Here is a 22,877-nt window from a genome sequence, read left to right on the forward strand (position 1 = left end):
CGAGCCCTAGTTTTCCCCTAGGATTGCTTAAACAGGCAGTAATTTATTTTTTTAGAAGATTTTCCTCTTTATTTAATAATGTAACCACATGTCCTTACTCTGCCAAATTCTAACCAATGTTAATCCTTAGGATTATAACCACAAAATTTAACTTCAGGATAAGTTTAGGTTACAGAGAGGCCCTTGAATTTTGTATCATACAGGTAGGGAGAGGATAATTGCAGTTAAAATAATCTAAACACTTTTAACAGTTATAAATCTATCTCAACCATAATCTAAAACCAAATATCCATCCCCTGTGTTTGTAGCATTTGGCAAAGACATGCAAAGTATCTTAGACATATTTTTAAAAGGGGAAATAATGTTAATGTCGTGTGGGTGAGTTGCACTTGGACTGATCAGTCAACTTGTCAACTCAAGGCCAGACTCTTGGTCCTTCACCTCATACCCGTAGTACAGTACATTACAGACAACCAACCCTTTGATTGCACGACCTTTGGCTGGAGATCCTAACTGTGCATTAACATTAACATTAAAAGGGGAAATTAATTGCAAGTCCATCCCTCTAAACCAAGTTTTATGTCTTTGTGAATCAAATTCAGGAGTTCATTTCTGAGAAATCAAAGACAATGGACGATAAATATACATTCATCTAAATCAATTTTAACAAGATTATGGTTGTTATGGGTTATTATTATTGATTGAAACGACACTTTAAGTTTGGAACCAACCAATCAAAATTCAATGAAAGTGCTCAAAGATGGTTATAAAACTTTATAATATTAGGATAGAATAACACTATTGTCGGACGTACGGACATACCTAGTTATATAGTAGCTGTACTACAATTACCTTTTCTAACAAATATTTCTCCATCAAATCTCCAAAAGCTTCCACGTTCGTTGAAAGGAATCAATCGCACCTAAAGAAATTTAAATTTAAGATTTGTTAATAGTTATTTCTCGCATTGTATTTAAACAGCTTTCTGTGGATATAGAATGTAAAATTACAAGATTAAAACCAGTTTTTTTGCCCCGAGGTGCCAAAGGCATGGGCTAAAAAAAATGGTTTTATCTTATGATTGTACATTTTTATATTCGCAGAAAGCTGGATATAATACGATGCTAGACATAGTTTTTTCGTATGGATGAGAACCGGTTCCTATCCACCGGATTTGAATGAATACGAGATAAAAAAATTCTTTGATATTACAATTTTAGTTTATTGTTATAATGTTCTGTTCTATTATTACCATTTTTAGCTTTTGTGCTACTTAAAATCTCTAAAACGGTCAGATTGAATGTTTCACATTATTTTTAAAAGTTAGAATGTTAAAAATACATTATTCTTAGACATGAAGATACATTTCGATTTTAACAGTCATGAGACATTATATAATAACAAATATGATTATATAATATATATTTTTTTAATTTGTCACAAATTATGTTGAAACTTATCAACAGGATGTTAAAATAAAAACTGGAGATGTTTGAAATAGTTTTTTCTTTCATCGTATTATAAACGGCTTTCCGGCACCTCGGGGCTAAAAAAACTGGTTTTAATCTTATGATTGTTCATTTTTATATTCGTAGAAAGCCGTTTATAATACGATGCTAGACATAGTTTTTTCGTATGGATGAGAACCGGTTCCCATCCACCAGATTCGAATGAATACGAGAATAGTTATTTCTCGTATCGTATTATAAACGGCTTTCCGCGGATATAGAATGTACAATTATAAAATTAAAACTAGTTTTTTAGCCCCGAGGTGCCGGAGGCACCGGCTAAAAAAACTGGTTTTAATCTTATGATTGTACATTTCTATATTCGTAGAAAACTGGATATAATACGATGCTAGACATAGTTTTTTCGTATTCATGAGAACCGGTTCCTGTCCACCGGATTCGAATGAATACGAGAAAAAAAATTCTACTTTTTACTGGAGAAGATGATTAAAGTTCCTCAGCAGATTATGACGTCATACGATAGAATAGCCAATGAGAGGCCAGTATACACTGTAATTGACCAATGGTAAAATTTATTCTTGCCTCTCATTGGTTGCTTTATCGTATGACGTCATAATCTGTTATGGGACTTTAATCATCTTCTTTACTGGTTTCTTGGAAAGTTTTTGAATGTAATTGTATTAACCAGGGTGTGGGGGGCAAATAGTTAGTCACAGGGGTTAGGACAAGGGGGGGGGAGATTTTTTAGGAAAATAGGTCATCATTTAATCAACAATTTCCTCCCAAAATAAAGAAAAAATCTGTAAAACCACTGCTAAAGGGCTAAAAGGAAAACTGCTTGTAAAAGAAGTGAGGAAAATTGAAAGGGATAAAAAATATGTATTTTTTTACAATCTAGAATAACCTATTTTCCTATGTGTAAACTTACACAGCTCATTTCTTTGGTCATAATGTCATACCTCTATGACAAAACAGTACCAATTTATTATGACAGCAATCACTCAAAAAGATCTTTAATGGTTAATTATCGCATCATATTAAAGACAGCATTACGCGGATATTAATATGGAAAATTATAAGATTTAAATCAGTTTTGTTAGGCCCGAGGGTTTGAGTACCTGGTCTAACAAAACTGGTATTATTTCTTTCTAAATATTAGTGGAAAATTGTCAGAAATGATCATATAATCGACATAAACCCTTGAAATTACACATCGATATTATACCAACACTTATATACTATACAACGCTTTTCTAATAATGGCACTAGATGAGTGTTATTATGTTGATAAAATAACAGTTTGAAAGGGTACTGTAATACTTATCCTAAAAATGACTCTAGGATAAGTTCTTGTTTTATGAGGATGTTGTATTTTCACTCTATAAGACTATATTTAGTAGGTAAGATGTTCTATAAGACTTAGGACTAGTAATTGTTTTTCATTATCTTTATATTGCAACACTCTAGAGGACAGAATAAACCACAGGTCGTATTTTGGTGTATTTTTTAACCATATCTAGTCTATCAAGTGCAACATTAAGTGGCACAACGTCCTACAGAGAGCCAGCCAACTCGTTGATGACATGACCTTTGTCTGAAAGTTCAGTGTATTATACTGAATTGTGCCTGTTTTGGACCGAGGCATTTCCTTAGTATCACAAAACAACAAGAACAAATTTAAAGAAAATAATATCTAGAAAATGATTGAAAATGAGCCCATGCTACCGTTCCTTAACCCTTCGTACAAACCATTCTCATATAATAACCGATACAATTTGCTTGTCAATTATCTGCAAAAAGATTACTATAATTCTCATAAATACAGGGACAGGAAAATAGAAAATAAATAAATGGATATAGAATAAGCGTAGATTTTATGGCAGGTGAAATATTGTCGTCAATTCAGATTGCTAACATGGACACCACTTATTGGTCAGTTCGTTCATCCAGTAGGCGGGAAGTGGTTGGGGAAGAGGGATCGTTATTTTGGCCAGCTTCTAGTTTTACTTTATTAGGTTACAAGATAATCTGGTGTAAGATCCAAGTAATTATAAATCTTGGATCTTGTAACTTACTTATCCCATCATATCAAGAAGTAATGTTTGCAGCTAAAGATCTCGAAAAATTCTGGCTCTATTGAATGTATTTTACAAATAAGCTTTATAAAATGTCTTTTGACCTTCCACCTTAAATCTCTAATAGTAGCTACGACCCTTGTTAAGAGGCTTTGTAGTTAAAGGGTTGGGGGTAGAAAAATAATTCTCCACACTTAAATCTAAAAAAAACATCTTTAAAACTTCCCTAGAAAATGTAAAAACTAAATCGGTTCAGTGGATAAAGAAATCTTAACACATAAACAAAAAACCCTACAACATTTTAAAACACTGATATGAGTTTAAATTTATAATAAGAATAATAATTTATTGCCCACCTTTTTTATCCTTATATCCTCAAATAGAATCATTATTAATATGTAGAAAAGAATAATTCTACAAAAATGGTATTTCACCTAAGAAAAAATTAGAATGATTATTTCAGTATAGCCTCAAATACGATTAATATCCGCTGGATTTGAAATGTTTTTCAACCATACTGAAAAATCGTATTTGTATTTGTATTTGGGACAATTTTCCACAAATAATAAATAAAAATCCATAAATTATATAAAATTATAATTTTTCGCTTCAAAACCCACGGAAAACTGTCTGTAATACGATGCAATAAATACCCGTTATCGATTTTAAATTAAACTTACATCTAGGATTGGATGTCTTGAGAGGACAGTGAGACCAGAACATCCCAGGGGCAGGATGAAGCTGGTACATCCAGAATTTATACCTGAAAAAAAATTGATTTGTAAAAATGATATAATTAAATTATTTGAAAGAATGTTAACTAGTTTGCAGGGATCTAAAGGGATAAGCCAATGGCCGCTAAATTTATTTACATCTCAAATGATGATACACAAAATTTTGTAACTTCATGAACCGACCAATCAAAATCCAATTAAAATTCCCAAAGTTTTTGGGCCAACGAATAAGTAATTTTATAAAACTTTGGGGACTTGTGTAAAAAACAGCCCAATGTCCTGCCCCTCCCTGGCTAGTTTTAGATAGATATACAAATTGAAAGAAAGACATAAAGATAGTTCTTTTAATAAGTATATTAATATGCAGATAAAAATAGATTCATAGATATCGAGAAATTGTTAGACATATTTAAAGATAGTTGTTAATGCATAATAGTTTTAGATAGATAGATTTAGATAAACATATATGCTATCATAAAAAAGTAGATATTGAGTTTAATAATGTTTTCATACCAAACTAAGGTTAACAGTCAGACAGACATACTAACATAATATAAACAAAAGTTGTGCTGAAAATAAAAGGATATTAAATGTCACTGTAAAAGATAATCTCAAATAAATTGTAGACAAAGGTTTAGTATTAAATTTTAATGGTGCTTTCCCACAATGTGACAATCAAGCACTAAACACCCCCCCAACCTCATTTTGGAGAAAAAAATCAAGAGAGGGTGGTAATACTGTGGGTTACCCTATCGAAGTTCTTTATAGTACCTATAAAAACAAGGATGACAACATCCATAAAAGCGAAGCACTGATACGGTAGGACAAACGGACATTAACACTTGTATAGTGTCAGAACTGAATAATCATAATAGCAAAACAAAATTGTAAGTAAATTTGTTGAAAAACTGCTTGATTAAGGATAATGTTTATAGACATACTTACATTTTTAGGACTTGATTATAGAGTTGCTTCGCTTATTAAACTATACTTTGTTGTCCCAGGAATAAATATACCAAAAATCAGATCAATCGGATGATTAGATCAAATAACAATTTGTTAATAAAAAAAGTAAAAAAATCAACATGTTTAAAATGGACGTACGGACATTTTGGTGATGATTATAGAGTTGCTACGCTTTCTAAATCGTACCTAACTATTGAAGGAATCACCATGCAAAATTTAAATCGATAGGACAATTCTAACATTCCTAAATTAACGAAAAAAGCTATCTGTTACGGACGTACGGACGGACCGATCCTAGTTACAGAAAAGCTTCGCTTTTAAAAATAACGTTATACAAATGACCAACGATAGGCTAAAACACATACTAAATTACCAATTGCAGGCCAGTATATGTACATTTTAATTGACCAATGGTAGGCCAGTATGATGTCATTTTTTATAGGCACTATAAAAAGCTCCTACTCTAACATAACCTTATATCAGACCTATAATAAAAAAGAAAAAAACAAAAAAATTGCACTATACCCATTTTTCAATTTAATTTCAATTAAGGGAGGGGCATTTATGTGCTCGACGAAGCACTTTGAGGGAAACTTTCATTTAGCTCTATTTAATCCCGAAAAAGGAAACCACGCCAAGCTATAATTGAATCAAGACAAAAGTAAGTGCCGAGCTCTGGGACCTATGTATGGTGAAATTAGACATATAACCATGATGATTCCAGGTAAAACCAAAATATTTCAGCGGGATCTTTTTGAGAAAATAAGATTTAAAAATTTCAAGTTCAATTTTCACCCCCTGGGAGTTGCCGCATAATCATGACAAGAAAAGCAAAGATTATTTATTTAATATTTTTAACAACTTTGCTTTTATAAAGTTTTTAATAAAACCACTCCTAAAGGGAGTTAATTAATTGCCATTTTTATCAGTTGCTTTGCTAAGGTCACGGAAATTCAGCCTTAAATAAATCATATATAGAGAGGTTTTATGAAAGACTTCATAAAAGCAAAGTTGTTTAAAATTTCAAATTTATAATCTTTGCTTTTCTTGTCATGATTATGCGGCAACTTCTAGGGGGTGAAAATTGAATTTGAAATTTTCAAATCTGATTTTCTCAAAAAGACCCCGCTGAAATATTTTTGTTTTACCTGGAATCATCATGGTTTTATGTCTAATTTCACCATACATGTTCGGCACTTACATTTGTCTTGATTTAATTGTAGCCTGGTGTGAAACACATTATAAAAGAAGTTAAATTGTATTCAGAAGCAGTTTAGCAATAAAAAACATTTATAAGGTAAATATTTGTATACAGTATATGATAACAAAATTATGATTACTAAAAAGCAAAGTTTATATGAAAATTATTCGAATTATGAAAATTATATAATATCCTATTAGTAAGCTTTTTTGTCAAAAGCGAAGGATCTTGCTAACCGCTGGAATTAACTTTTAATTTTCTTTTTAAAACTCAAATTTAATATGTGGGGGGGGGTTTCCATTTTCCGCTCTTTTACCTTAAGTGCCCCTAGAGGCTTTTAAGGTCGTAACCGCTAGTTATACATAAATTATCAATATTTTCTAATATTAAAAATTTCATTCTAAATGGAGCCTTGCAAATATATTTACAATAAATTTATCTTAAGAATGTATATCCCTTATTTTATATATTTAAAGTCTAAATTGGAATTTATCTAAAATTTTGTGTGTAATCTTTTCAGCAATATCCTTTACTTTGAAATTGGGTACCCTTTGTGACAATGCATCTTAAGAAGCATTTCGTCGTATTTCCACAGTAGATTTCCCTTGGCGCCTTTAGGGGTTAATGGCCTAACCCTACGGGGCAATCACCTAACCTAAAATAACCTATTAAAAGCTACTGTAAAAATATGACGAAACGTCTCTTAAGAGGCGTTGTCACGAAAGGGACTATACCCTTTTATTCTTATAAATCATTTGGTATACGTGCTACGGAAAATGTTTTTCTTTAGATAACTGTTAAATGAATCAGCAAGGTTTGACGTCGAAAGGACGATTTTAAATCGCCTACGTTTATAAATTTTATGATCAGTCAAACCCTAAATCAAATGAAGGAAAGCTCAGGGAACTAAAGGGATAAGACAATGGCCGAGAAATATACATGTACATCCCCAATGATGATACACAAAATTACCCCTTTTCAGGATTAAAACTGGTGGTTGAAACGTTTGAACACTTAATGAATCAACCAATCAAAACTCTAAAAGTCCCCAAAGTTATTATGCCAACTAATAAGAAAACGTCTTTTTAAACTTTGGGGACTAGTGTAATAAACAGTCTATTTTCTCCTATATCTCTGAGTAAAGCTTTACTTTTACCTTTAAACTTTGGGTAAGGGGAGAGGGTAGGATATATCAGTTGGAAGGAATTTTAATGTTAGAGGGAGATTTGAAATCTGCATCAAATTTTAAGGATTTTTATAAAATTCATTTTTTTGTATAATTCTTTATCAAAAAGCGGAAATACAATTTAAGTTCGTAAATTTTGACCAATAGGATAGGTGGATTCGAAACTACCTGCGCTCTAATTGGTTGAATGATGTGCAACACTTAAGCTTCTCCAATCAGAGCGCAGATAATTTTTAATCCACCAATCACAGATGTCAAAATTAATTAACTTAAATTGTATTTCCGCTTTTAGATAAAGAATTATACAAAAAACGAATTTTATAAAAAATCCTTAAAATTTGATGCAGATTTCAAATCTACTCCCTACATTACAATTCCGGAAAACTTATATCTCTTAATGTACATCCCCAATGATGATACACAAAATTACCCCTTTTCAGGATTAATATTGGTGGTTGAAACGTTTGAACACTTAATGAATCAACCAATCAAAACTTCAAAAGTCTCTGAAGTTATTATGCCAAAAAATAAGAAAACGTCTTTTTAAACTTTGGGGACTAGTGTAATAAACAGTCTATTTTCCCTCTATATCTCTGAGTAAAGCTTTACTTTTACCTTTAAACTTTGGGTAAGGGGGGAGGGTAGGATATATAAGTTGGAAGGAATTTTAATATTAGAGGGAGATTTGAAATCTGCATCAAATTTTAAGGATTTTTTATAAATTCGTTTTTTGTATAATTCTTTATCTAAAAGCGGAAATACAATTTAAGATCATAAATTTTGACCAATATATAGGTGGATTGGAAACTACCTGCGCTCTAATTGGTTGAATGATGTGCGACACTTAAGATTTTCCAATCAGAGCGCAGATAATTTTCAATCCACCAATCACAGATGTCAAAATTAATTAACTTAAATTGTATTTCAGCTTTTAGATAAAGAATTATACAATAAACGAATTTTATAAAAAAAATCCTTAAAATTTGATGCAGATTTCAAATCTCCCTCTAACATTAAAATTCTTTCCAACTTATATATCTTAGTGGAGGGGTCTTTTCTCCAAAAAGCAAAATATTAGTGTTTAACAATGTTGAACCAATCAAAAGTAGGCTGCAAAATATTTTACAATTTTCTAACAAAGAATATTTTATTACATTTTAAAATATTTTATGTTTCAGTTATCACATCATGTTGGAAATATTATAGAGAATTATTTTCAAGTGATATGTAGAATATAGATAGATATATAGATACATAATAGATAGATAGACAGTTAAATAGTTTAATGGACTTACATGAAAAAAGTATAATGTTAAAAGATGCTCTAGTTATAGAGTAGCTGCGCTTATAAAAAATATACTTACAGTCATATTGAAAAAAGGATTTGTAGAATGTAGATAGATGGATAGAAAGATAGATGGATGAATAGATAGATAGATCGATAGATATAAAGATAAACAAACATAACAAAAGACAATATAAGGTGAAAAAAATTGACAGATAGTTAATTTTTTCATGACACGCTAGTACAGACAGATAAACGTGCAGATATACTCTAGTTATAGAGTAGCTGCGCTACTTGAGAATGTACTTACTGTCGTATTCAGTGACGTATGGCATTGTTGACTTCAACAGTTCATAATCGGCTCTGTACCATAGCTCCTAAAATAGTAAATTAATATGATATATTCTTACTCGTGGCTTCGTCCATAGCCTCTAGGGGCTTTACCTCATGAGGCATTAAAAAAAAATAAGTACCTCTGGTGCTGCGCCCACTACTTTTAAATTAACTGCCAAAAAAATGGGGGAGAATTTTATTTTTGAGGGGGGTTGGGGGTAATAGCAAGAAAATGCCATAAAACCACCACTAGACCAGTAGCTATATTCCCTAAAGAGTAGAATCCAATCGGTTCAGTGGTTACCTAGATCTTAAGGGACGGACGGACAGACGAACAGACATCAAGCTACTTTCTATTAGATAGATTTGAAAGCTAGTAATTTGTACTTTACTGCACAATGATAGTTACGTTTCAGTGGTAAGTCAGATCTTGACAATCAAACAACAATCCTTACTACTTTAGATTATAGGATATATTGGTTAATATATTATAATTTAGAAACAGTGACATGCACAGCGATTCACTAGAGGGATGTGATGTGAAACCATAAGCGGATAATTTTAATTTTCAGGAGGGTCACAGGTCTCCTTAACAAAACCTTAGATTAAAAAAAATCTCCAAAGAAACGGACAATGGGGCCTTCAAATAGGGTACAGTGGTGGTCAGAATCCGTTGGAGATTAAATATTAGCTGCTCCTTCTTGCCAGATATTGCAATTTGAAGTTTTGTGGTAAAAATGCCTAAAATTACATGGATTCCAAGGATATATGCATAAGTGAACACCTTAATTCATGAAATAAAAAGGGTGAATTTAACATTTGAGGAGTTTAGATATCTCTTCATATGTACACTACACACTACATCCCCATTCAAAACAATTTTTACTACTATAAATGATATTTTTAACTTAACCCATTGTGCCAAACCGGGCATTAAAACCTGGTTCCGAAAAATGGAAAAAAAACGGTTTCCGGCTTCATAATTGCATCATTCTCAGTATGAATCCCCCCTCTACTACCCTGGCTTTCATTTCCCCCTGGAGCAGGCAGTTTAGCTTACTTCCGTTTGCCGGTATAGCTCAACAAAATTTGAAAATCATGAAAATTCAAAATACCCCTTCTAACTTTTTTGTTTTTATAGTAAAGTCGCTGATTTTTTTCGAGAAATCTAATGTTTATTGACAAGTACATCTATTTGTGAATTCGTTTTATTCAAATTATTATTTTTTATATGATATTTTTATCGTTTTTTTACGCCCTATTATGACCCGGTTCGGCTTGGCCATAAATACCCGACAGTTTTAAAACCCGGCTCGGTTTTGGTTTTTATTACCCAGTTTTAACTTTTCAACCAATAAAAATAACAGTTTACGTCATTAGTAAGGGTTTGAGCCACCCTAATAACCCTAGTAATCTCTATAGGTGTCACCCAATAGTTTTATTCTTGTTTTCTGATATGTAACACCCAAATTTTATATGTTCTTTTTTTGTAGTGTGTGTCTTTTAAAACTTTGAGCAACGGGTTTTTTTACCCGAAAATGGCGGCACCTATAGCCGAAACACTAAATTTGAAATAAATCGCTTCGTATTATACTTGTAGCTCTATAGATTACATGAAGTTGTGTAGTTTTCAATTTCGGATCGTATCAAAGTTCTAAAAAGTGTTCATCTCACTTTTGGCGCTCAAAATTTACATTTTTCGATTTTTGGTCGAAATAACCGGGTTTTTACAGCAAAACTGGGTTTTAACGCCGGCGGAAACCGCCCAAAACGGGTAATAACGCCTGGTTGGTATTTATGGCCGAGCCGAACCGGGTTTTTTTGCAACTTTCCTGTGCATGCCACTAGAGCAAAACAAAAAAATACGAATTTCGTTTTGACCATTATAAAGCTTCCCTGAAACTTTCAGCTCGATCTGCCCATAAAAGTGGCGCTCGGCACTAATGGGTTAAATAAGAGTAATAAATAAGGTACTATAAGCTTAAGGAGGTTTTTCCAATTTACAACTTTATCCTAAAGGCTATTACCCTTAAGTTTACATATGGCCCAAGTTACTTTTAGTAATTCTGCTCCCTCCCCCCCCCCCCAAACTGTTGTGGAGAGGGGGGGGAAGCATAATGATACTATTATGTGTTTCTCAAAAACTAATTAAGTATAGTGCAAAAAATTTTTATGTAAGGTTTTTAGGCCAAAACTTTGTACAAATTATGTTGACTACCTTCTCCCCCCCCCCTTCCCTTCTTCCTAACCTAATTGAGAGAGGAAGGGGGGTGACAAAAGATCATTCCAATGTGTTTTAAATGACTATTAGATATATATATATAAGCTTTTGGATTTGTATTGTTGTAGGACCCAAAGCACTTTTTCATATATTGCTGACCTCTTCCCCTCCCCCCATAAATCAAAAACATAACATTTTGTAAAGAGAGAAAGAGGGGAGGGTTGCAGTTGATAGGGTACTACTCTGTTGTGTAACTCAGAGACCGCTAGAATTATAGCAACAAAGCAAACCTTTGAGATATGCTTTGGTTGGCCAAAAGTAACTTTTACAAATTTTGCTGAACCCCCCCAGCCCCCCTAAGCCCCCTTTCCCTCCATATTGCTTTACAATCTCCTTCCTCCCCCCCCCCCTCAAATTATGTAATAGAAGCGAGTATAGCAATACCCTTGTGATTTACTTGGAGATTCCTCAAGTTATAGTGTGCTTTTGGATTAATACTTTAGTAAGTCCATGATTACTTCATACTTGAACAAATATTGCTGGCCTTTCCCCAACTTCAACCAACTCCAACCAGAAAAATTATATTGCTGCACACTCCACCCCCATAGAAAAATATTAAATTATTGCTTGCCCTCCCCTCCCTCTACAGCTACCTTCCATACAATCTCACCACCTGTGTTATACTCAGGAACCACTAAAGTAATGAGGAGCAAACTTTGGAATAAAGCTTCTAGATTTCCAAATTGATTTATATGTATTACTTATTCAATGTTTGGGGAAGGAGCAATGGGTTGACAATATTTCTTTTATAAGTAAAAATAATTGTACTAAATTGGGAGGGTTGTAGTTGGAATAGATATTTATAAAAGTAAATATTGGCCTATATAAGTTGAAATATCTCTAGAAATTTCTAAATGATACACAATATTATTTACCTATGCCACTAGTCACTATTTCCAACAGATGGGGGGGGGGGGATTCAGTAATGTTTGTAAAAGTAATTTTTGCAAGAGATTTTGATGCCTACTAAAGTTTAAGTACTAAAGCTTATATATTTCTTTAGTGATATCTAAAGAACTCTGCCCCTTCACCCCCTTCCTATTAGATTTCTTGGGGGGGGGGGGAGATGGGGGGTAGTCAACAATATTTCCAGAAACTTTGGGCCTAAGAATCTTACATATAAAGGACCTAGGAAATCTTCTACAAATCCCTTATCCCTTATCCCTGCTTGTATGTTTGTACAATAAGGTTGAGAAATTTTTTATGTAGATTTCTAAAATGAGGTTGAATTTTTAAAATTTTGCTTTTTTGTATGTTTTTTTTAAACAAAAAATTTAATTGACACATTTAGACAATTTTCCGCCATCTGAAAAAAGCTTTAGATATTTTTTGATCTATACCGCCTTAGAAGAGATTTTTAATTTTGAAGATCAAAATTTTCAATATAATTTTAAAAACATTTAAAACTTTAATCTTCTATTATTTCTTTTACTGCGATTAAGTTTTCAACTAAACAAAATCTACAAAACACATTATACATTAACACTCGTTTTTTTTTTTATTTCACAATAGATTTAATAAGTTTTAAACGAAGAACACTATGAAAACAAATCCAAGGCTTAAACAATAATAACCCATATTCTTAACTTGAAAATTTTGCAGCAGTTAACAATAATTATTTGACATCAACATCACCCTTTAAATATTTCCCATGTGTTATTTTGTAATTTAAGGCTTAAGTATTTTAAAACCCTTTTAAATAGTATTCCTTTATTATTCTTAACTTCTATTGTATGCAGACACTTGTAGTATGGGCTTACAAACGTTTTTGTATAGGTGCTTTAGAGGAAAATATTGTAAATACTCAATTTTATTGTTTTTAGATCTAAAATACCCTAAATAGCATCAAAAACTAATAAAATTTTACTTAAGTTTTCCCCAAACGCTTTTATGAAAAAGTGTAGTAAGCATTAATCAATACAATCAAAAGAATCATTTTATTGGGTCAATGTTGCCAAAATTCTAATACTATTATGGCCACAAATCAAACTAAAACCAATCACAAACATAAAACATTCTTTTAACGCACGGTCAAAATAAAATTTAACCATTTTTTCCTATAATAAGAATATAGAAATATTTATATAAAAAAGAATGGTGACACTTATGGCGGATTAGAATAAGTTTTCTCTATAAAAAGACGACATTTTACATCTTAAGGCGGATTTTTCCTAAATTAACCGATTAAATTTTTTTTATAAAAAACTATAAAAATAACTTATTTTTCAAAAAAATAATTTAATTTATTAAATCTTTAAATAAAATTTCACAAGATTGTTGTAACACTTCTTTCATATAATTGATTCTAGGAGGATATGCGGAAGATTTCCTAGGTCCTTTTTTTCACAATACTTCAAGTAGTTTTGAGTAAAACATAATACTATTACTTTGCCCCCCCCACCCCCTCCCTCCTTAAATTTGTGGGCTGTAAGTGGTGGGGTTGTAGGGGGGAGGGGGAGGAGGTTGTGAGTATTTTAAGAATTAACTTTAGCTATATGTAAACTTGAACTGAGGATTTTTCCTACTGTACCAGGGTAACAGCCTCTAGCTTAAAGTTATAAACTGGACAGGACATTGTACCTTTTTCATTACTCTTGTTAAAATAATTTCTTAAAAGTTTTAAAATTTTCTGAATGGGGAGGAACTGTGTAGTTTACATATACAGAGACATCTAAACTCCTCAAATTTTAAATTCACCTTTTTATTTGATCAAAAATGTATGCATATATCCTTGGAATTCTTGTAATTTTAGGCATTTTTACCACAAAACTTCAAATTGCAATATCTGGCATGAAGGAGCAGCTAAGATTTAATCTCCAACGGATTCTGACCACCACTGTGCCCTATTTGAAGGCCCCGTTGTTCGTTTCTTTGGAGATTTTTTTTAATCTAAGGTTTTGTTAAGGAGACCTGTGGGGTGTTGACACCGTCTACATCGCCTCACCGCACGCCGCTGTAAATTAGAAATATATACTGTAGCTCATTTAAATTCCCTACCCCTTTGAATACAGAGCCTCTAGATGCCAAGCAAGCTTCCTCAAAAATTTCCTGATCATAACTATTTGTATACATTTTGGTAATAATGTTTGGTAAAGTCGTACTTGTTTTTTTTATATTTTTCTGTGCATGGTAATGCATGTTTGTGTGTTATTTAGTGTACAATATATTTATCAGTTTCCCAGTAACCGACAACGAACCAAACATAACCCACCCCACCCCTCTACCCCACCTAAAAACTTAAACATCATTTGTATTTTTGATGTTTTTTTTAAGAGTTAGGTCAAGTTAAATAAGGACCCCTATAGGACAAAATCGACAAAGCCTATACTGTCCTGTTGTGACGTCATAAATTTCGGTATAGGAGAAGGGAAGGGGGGTTGGAAATTATGACGTCACATCAGGATAATATACGCCTAATTTTCCCTTTTTAAAATATCAATTATGTTATTTTTTTAGATAGTAAAAAGTCAAAATCTGAGTCAAATTTAGAGAACTTTTTTTGGGGTGGGAGGGTTACGGTCCACTAGTTGGTAAAGGGAAACTGTATATTGGAGTAGTATGTGTCAAATCTAGCATAAACAACATTATTAATATACTCAGCACAAATAGTCATCTGTATTCATATAAACAAATGGTAGAACGCGGGATCTAAAGGAATAAGACAATGGCGGATTAATTGATGTACATCCCCTATGATGATACACTAAATTGCCACTTCTGTAGATTAAAATTAAAGGTTGAAACGTTTGATCAATTAAACGTAATGTATCAACCAATCAAAATTCACAAAAGTCCCCAAAGTCAACAAATAAGAAACCGTTATTATAAAACTTTGGGGACTAGTGTAAAAAACAGCCCATTGTTCCCTCTCTGTCTCTCTGAGTAGAACAGAAATGGATATAGTAAGAGATTCTCGCATACCCTAATAAAATTGTTCTCTAAACTGATTAATATGATAATGAAACCCCCCCCCCCTTTAACTTTCCTGACCATTGAAGAATATATTGACCAATATCTGAGGACTTAATTAGTAACCTAAATCGACGATAAATTCCCCTGTCACAATATGCCCTTAAACCTAAAACTGTTTTAAAAATATGTTTTGGATACTTTTTTGAGGAAAGGTTAGGCTTAGTAAAGGCTAGAAGAAGCCATAGATATAGTGCCCGACAGGGTTAAAGGCCACATTAGGTCAATGCTAGTCAATATTCTTTTACAAAAAATAAGTTTTATATATTCTTTATTCCAATGTAAGGTGTTGACAGTAAAATAGTCACAAACCATCAATATAAATAAAATAGCTCAAAACCATCCCAAGACCAATATGAAGCTTCCATAAATCTAATCGGTTTAGTGGTTAGCGAGATCTTAATGGACAACCAAAAACCCTTACTTCTGTACTTAATAACAGTAACAGTAACAAGCCCTTTTCACTCCACAGGGGGGAGCATAGGCCGCTGACAATTCGTCAGTGTTTCTGTAACAATGTGGCTTATGGATATGGGATAGGGTTGTCAGCCCTAAGCCCTATGATTGCAGTATAAAGCGTCCATTTGCCATCAGACAACCAACCCTTTGATTGCACGACCTTTGTCTGAGAAGTCCTAACTGTGCATGGTAGTGAGTTGCGCCTGTTTTGGGGCCAAGGCATTTCCCCTACTCTAACTATTTATGTCCCGCACCTGACATAGCAGCAGTAGGAACCATTTTTAACGTCTTTAGTTATGACGCGGTGTCGGACCGAGATTCGAACCTATTACCTTCCCGACGACGAGCGGATACGCTACGTGTTGAGCCACGGTCGCGGGTCAAATAATACTTAATAGGAGAATTTATTTATACTTACGAATACTTGACCATGTACATACATTATGATTATTATAGTTGTTATTATAGCAGTTAATATTTCCGCAATCAAATAAAACAAGAATAATTTAAACCATTAGATAAAAAGTGTAAAAAAATACCAAAAGTAAAGAAAAAAGTAATAAAGATATAGAAATTTGTAAATGCAGAAGTTATTTTGGGCAATGGGCAATTCATTGCCTATGGGACACTCAACCCCACCCCCTCTCCTAGGGCCTCCTTTAAAAATATCCGACTCCTTTATTTAACAACTATGGCGTAACATGTGGTGTAAAATTCTTTTATTTCTCCTCTATGGAGCGAAGCTCTTAGAGGCAAGGGGCAAAACCACAAGTATGCTTTAAAGAACTAGCAGCTGTGTGCTCATAGCATCTATGGGCTCTATTTTCGAAGGATATTAAAGTGTAGAAAAATAGAATAAAACCATACTAAGACCTATTTACAAAAAATAATATAGCCTAAGCCATTTTAGTACCTATAAAAGCTTTATTGTAAAGGATAACCATATCGGTTCAGCGGTTAACAAGAAGAAAACATAAAATGAAAAGAAACCTGTAACATGACAATATCATATTTCCCATCTAATAACTCCTCTCTCAGCGCTAGCACCCTAAAATAAAAATTGAAACATTAAATTTTGTATTGATTAAAGTATTGAGATGTTTGTAAAACTGTCGGGAGGGGGAGGGAAGCTTATCGGTTGTAACTAAGTTTTTAAAGTGAGATTTTTTTACAAATCTTTGACCAAAGAACAGTCAGACCGCTATATTTAATCATAGACATGTTTAAGTTGTATAGTATCTACAATAATTATCAAACAACACTTACAAGTTCTTTTCCTTCTATTAACATGTAATATATCATATATTTCATATATCGAGTTTGCCTAAACCGGGATACTCACCGAAGTCTATTTTAGTTTATCACTAAACCAAATCTTGCCTGTAAAGTTTACAATTACGACGACAAACGTACTACACACATCCACCCCCTTGATTTTATGATCTTTGTCTGTAAGTTAGACGATAGTCTAGGGTTATGAAGCTTACCTTGGGTCCTTATCTTCACCAAGAGGCCAGCCAAGACCCCAAAGGTTCAGGTTTAAAACCTTCAGGATGACTCCACCACTGGCTACAACATCTGAAAAAAAACATAAACATAAGAAGATTTTTAAAAATCTAAGTTTGCGGATTTATTTAGAGAAAAACTATTATTGACCAGGAAAAACGCAGAGATAATGGATAGGATAAATCCTTAAAGTAACAGGATGTCTGTTTGTCTATGTGTTTGTGTGTCTGTTTGCACCAAAGGATCTCACAGTGAGATTTATTTAGAGAAAAACTATTATTGACCAGGAAAAACGCAGGGATAATGGATAGGATAAATCCTTTATACTAACAGTATAAGTAACAGGATGTCTGTCTGTTTTTGTGTCTGTTTGTACCGAATGATCTCGCTATCTGTACCCTGTCTCGTTTGAACCGATCGGGTTCTCCTTAACAGGGTAGCTTTTTAATAGGTCCTACGATGGTTTATAACTATTTTCTTGGGGGGTGGGACACCCCCAACCCCCCAAAAAATGAAAAATCCCCCCCCCAAAAAAAAATAATTACATTCCCCCCAAAAAAATTTTTACTTTTTCTTTTAAATCTAAAATAAGACATTGAGTTATCAAATTCGACTCCCCCCTCCTCAAGTGCCCCTAGAGGCCTCTAGGGGCGTAGCCGCTAGTATATATATATAGAAGTGTCATTGTCCTTCCCCTCCATTGGAATAAACCAGGGTATAATGGGTAAGTTATTGCACTAGTTCCCAAAGTTTTATAATAACGTTTTCTTATTCGTTGGCTGAATAACTTTGGGTACTTCAGTGAATTTTGATTAGTTGTTTCATTAGGTTGAGTAATTTAAACACTAATTGTAATCTACAGAAGGAATAATTTTGTGTATTATCATTGGAGATGTACAATAATTTATCGTCCAATGTCTTTCCCCTTTAGATCCCTGGGAATAAACCCATTATTATTTTTCTTTTAATTCAGGGAATATACAATAATTATTACACTAACAAGAACAATTATTAATATTGTCCATATCAAATTATAAAATTAAGATTTTTTTTATAAATCAAAATCATTAGCATATTTTTATGTTTATTTTGTATAAACTAAGTTATATACTTTTATATGAATATCCTCCCTTCCATTTCTTAGAAAAAAAATATAAGGGGGGGGGGGGTAATTGTTTTCCTATCCCCTCCATGGCCCAAAAACTTGTGTTGCCTTAACAAATCTTTGACAAACTATAAAACGGTCACCACCTAAGTATATAGTAGATGGACTCCAAAAATGTACATATAAAAAAATGATATATTCCTTATAATGATTTGTCTGATGTATAATGTTATTATACATTTTTTCTGACATATTGTTGGTCATAGAATAAGTACAAAAAGAGGAATTTTTTGTGTTGATTTGTACTTTTTTTAATGAATATAAATTTTAGATTCTTATTTTTAGTTTAATTTTCATTAAAACTTATCCTTATAATCAAGTAACAAGATGTGTGTCCCTGTGTTTGTGTGTTTGTACCGAAGGATCTCGCTAACCACTGAACCGATCGGGTTCTCCTTAACAGGGTAGCTTCTCATAGATCCCAGGAAGGTTTATAACTATTTTCTTGGGGAGTGGGACACCCCCATCCCCCCTAAAAATGAAAATTCCCCCCCCCCCTAAAAAAAAAAATTTTCAACTTTTTCTTTTAAAATCTAAAATAAGAAATTGGGTTATCAAATTCCCCTCTCCTCTTCTCAAGTGCCCCTAAAGGCCTCTAGGGGCGTAGCCGCTAGTATTAAGTATAATGCTTAATTTTAACAAACTTTCCTGTAAAGGAGAGTCAGATTAGTGTAGCGGTTAGCGAGATCTTTCTTACAGAAAACAAACATATCGACACCTTCTTACTCTCATATAGGCATACTTTTTGAGCCAATTTATTTAGGTAAGGAACCTTACCCCAAAATAGAATTAAACCTTTCCTGCACCAATAAAAAGCTTCACTGTAAGAAGAACCACATCGGTTCAGCGGTTACCAAGATCATTCGCTAAATACATGGAAAACGAAGAAAGTCCCTAAATGACGTCATAAAAATTAGGGGAAGAGAGGAGGAGTGGGAAAGGAAACCCCTAAAAAGAGATGGATAATCTCTCGTTTTTATGACGTCACATGCTGATTTTTGAGGGACTTTCTTCGTCTATCATACATGAGACAGGCAGACATCCTGTTACTTTTATGTAAAGAAAAATATTCTTATCTTAAAATATGTTCTCCAAGTCATTTTCTTTGGTTGTATTTGTTATTGTTGTTATGATACATGAATATTATATTATTCCATTAATGATTCTTATCCTTTATAGGTGCTCATACATTAATACTCAAAATAGATTTTTCATGTTAGTTAGTTTGTAGCCCAGATTATCTAATGTTAGGATTCAGATGCACATGGAGATTGACGGTAGGAATCCCATGGCCAATCATTGATTGGTAATCTTCGCGCACAGCGGAGTGTATTCTATGATACATTACAAGCTGACCCGAAATTATCGTGGAAGCTGCTGAATTATTACATCACCCTGGCCCAGAGTTTTGGCAGGTGTTCCATATTAAGAAACTCTCATGTGAATAAGGAGCATGATATGTAGAATCCTAACTTTCTTAAAATCTCCCTCCTTACAACCTTAGGGTATCTCAGGGAAGGTTGCGTGATACCAGTCTGACAAATTGCCGCATCATTTGTCAACCAAGTGCATAGTCTAAAGAGGGATTTGAACTATGTTTCTCCCAACCATATTGTAGTACTAGTGCGCTAACCACTACACTATAGGCCACCCTCAAGATTTTTTCATACAAAAGACATTCCATTGCAAAAAACGCGATATTCAGTTTGTTTAAATATTCAATTAATTAGGTTTTTTCAAGAATGTCAAGCGTGGGAAAATTCTTAGAATGTGGGAACCATTTAATTTTCATTTAAATGGTACATATGTTTTTCATTTAATTTCATTTTTAGGACCCGTGAGAAAATTTTTTTAAAGTGAGAACCATTTAATTTTCATTGAATTTCATTTTTTGCAAGTGTGGGAAAAAACGGGAGAAAAAATATGTTTTAGTATAAAGAAATGTTCTATCAGTTTCAAACCTTTTTCATTTGATAGATCATACTGACTTTGGAAAAACTGTCAGACCGATTTTTGAAATTCAATCTGTGAAAAAAGATATTCAAGTTTTAATTTTTTGTTTTGAAAATATTATTTTCATGTATTGACGCCATCTTGGATTATGATAATTTTTTTTAGTTAGAAGATTTTTTTTCTAAAATATTTTACAAAAATTAACTTTTTACAATAAAAAAAATCTTTGAACTTAAATTGACCAATAATTCAAAGATTTTTTCTCTTTGATTTGGAAGATTTTTTATGATTTTTATTTTTAATGTCAAATGAAAACACAACAGTGAAAAAAATGAAAATTAAATGAAAAAACGTTTTATGATTTTATTCAAGAAATTATTTGCTATCATCACCTTTTTGTTGCAATAGAATGTTATTTAGAAGACAAGAATAGTGTAGGTCAAAACTGAATTTTCAAACTACTTTTTTAATTGATTTTAATTCTACTTTATGGCTTTGGTCATAATTGTCAAAAATCATTACTGAAAAAAATATCGCTATCTTTGGGTTTGGGATATCCGGTCATTTTCAATATCCGCCTGGTTACCAGATAATGAAATATACTACAAAAATCTCTACTTTTTGTATTTTAAATGGCTGGATGAAATTCTTTATTTCAAACAATGTTCATTTATTTGATAATTTTATGTTAGAAATCTCAAAACATGATTTTTGGTGGTGGCAGCTGTACTTGGCTGCGCTTAGCCGCCATACCCGGCAGTCAACAGCAAATAGCAACCAATATTTATGAAGACTATGCTACTTCAATGTCCGGTTATCCGGCTGGGTATCCTTTATTTGCCGGATATCAAATTGGATACTGGAAATCTGGCATTATAAATCAGACGGATATCCGGTAGCCGACCAAATAAGTATCCGGCCCAACCCTACTATCTATATAGATTGCGTAGTTACTGTATAGTCAAGACTACAAAGGTCCCATGTTTTCTGGAGGCTTCAGTGACTAATGACTGTATATTGTCGACTGCTTAGATACTGTGGAGGTCCATATGTTCGTCGTAGAAACTGCAGAAATTACATATCAAGTATACTAAAAAGTCATCAAATGTATAAACAGATTTTTTCGTTGTATTGCGTAAACAGTCTTTTCTTTGCTTATAAAATCCAAGATATGCTTTTATAAAGGTAATAATCATCATAAAGAGGGGAAGGCAAGAATTGGGTAAAAAGAGGATGTATGAAAAAATATGCTTTTAATCTTTTTATCCTATTATATAAAGTAGTAAGTTTTTTTGTCTGTAGCGATGGACCTCGCTAATCGATAAACTTACATGGTTATCATTCACAATGAAGCTTCTTATAGGTCCTTGATGGTTTTAGGCTACTTTTCTGCTAGTCACTAGTACCATTCGCTGAAAATTGCAATGGTTGAGAGTATGACGGACTTATACAAATTTAGAGTAAGAGCGCAAAATGACTTTTAAGACACTTTGTATTAATTACTGGCAATAATAAATAATTGAATTATATCATGCCTTGATTGCTATCAATAAAGCAAATGTATACTAGAAAGCTAAAATTAATTCAATACTTAATAAAAAAAGTACTTGATGTGTATGTGTTTTTGTGTATGAACCAGAAGATACCGCTAACCACTGAACCGATAAGGCTCTTTTCAACAGTGAAGCTTCTCATAGGTCCCGAAAAGTTTTTATGATCAAACGAAATTAGTAAACCGTACGTAAAATGTAAAAAAATAAAAGTATTTTTTTAAGCACCTTATAAGCATAGATTGTGTATTGATATATGTATATTTGATACATCTGGAAGAATCTGAAGGGATAAGACATTGGCCGATAAGTTGATATACATCCCCAATGATGATACAAGAAATTACCCATTCTGTAAATTACAATGAGTGGTTGAAATGTTTGGACACTCAACTTAATAAACCAAACAATCATAATTTAACAAAATTCCCCTAAGTTGTTAAGCCAACGAATAAAAAAATGTCATTATACAAATTTAGGGACTAGCGTAATAAACAGCCCAATGTCCTCTCCCTCCCTGTATATCTGGTAGATGGAAGAAAATATGGATAAATCTAATTGTTACATTCCATCTCACTTTTATTTAGAATATAAATATAGTTTGTTCAAGGTTAAAGCGTACAATTTAATCCTCATAATAAAGGAACATGATGTCTGTCTGTCTGTGTGTTTGTCTGTATGTTTGTACCGAAGGATCTCGCTAACCGCTGAACCGATCAGGTTCTCCTTTACAGATTAGCTTCCC

The 22,877-nt window shown here is 32.8% G+C and overlaps 1 protein-coding gene across 1 annotated transcript in view; it reads right to left on the reverse strand.

The window, feature by feature from the left end:
* LOC145333207 (uncharacterized) overlaps positions 1 to 22,877 on the reverse strand; it is a 115,675-nt gene that overhangs the window by 31,725 nt on the left and 61,073 nt on the right. Inside the window, exons 18-22 of the mRNA XM_080178353.1 lie at positions 17,446 to 17,536; positions 16,949 to 17,006; positions 9,227 to 9,293; positions 4,225 to 4,307; positions 853 to 922 (exon numbers count right to left, since the gene is read on the reverse strand). Coding sequence (XP_080034479.1) covers positions 853 to 922; positions 4,225 to 4,307; positions 9,227 to 9,293; positions 16,949 to 17,006; positions 17,446 to 17,536 — 369 coding nt within the window. The remainder of the gene's footprint in view (positions 1 to 852; positions 923 to 4,224; positions 4,308 to 9,226; positions 9,294 to 16,948; positions 17,007 to 17,445; positions 17,537 to 22,877) is intronic.

This window comes from Acartia tonsa, chromosome 12 (assembly GCF_053477335.1).
Source record: "Acartia tonsa isolate MP-2025a chromosome 12, ASM5347733v1, whole genome shotgun sequence".
Taxonomy (NCBI): domain Eukaryota; kingdom Metazoa; phylum Arthropoda; class Copepoda; order Calanoida; family Acartiidae; genus Acartia; species Acartia tonsa.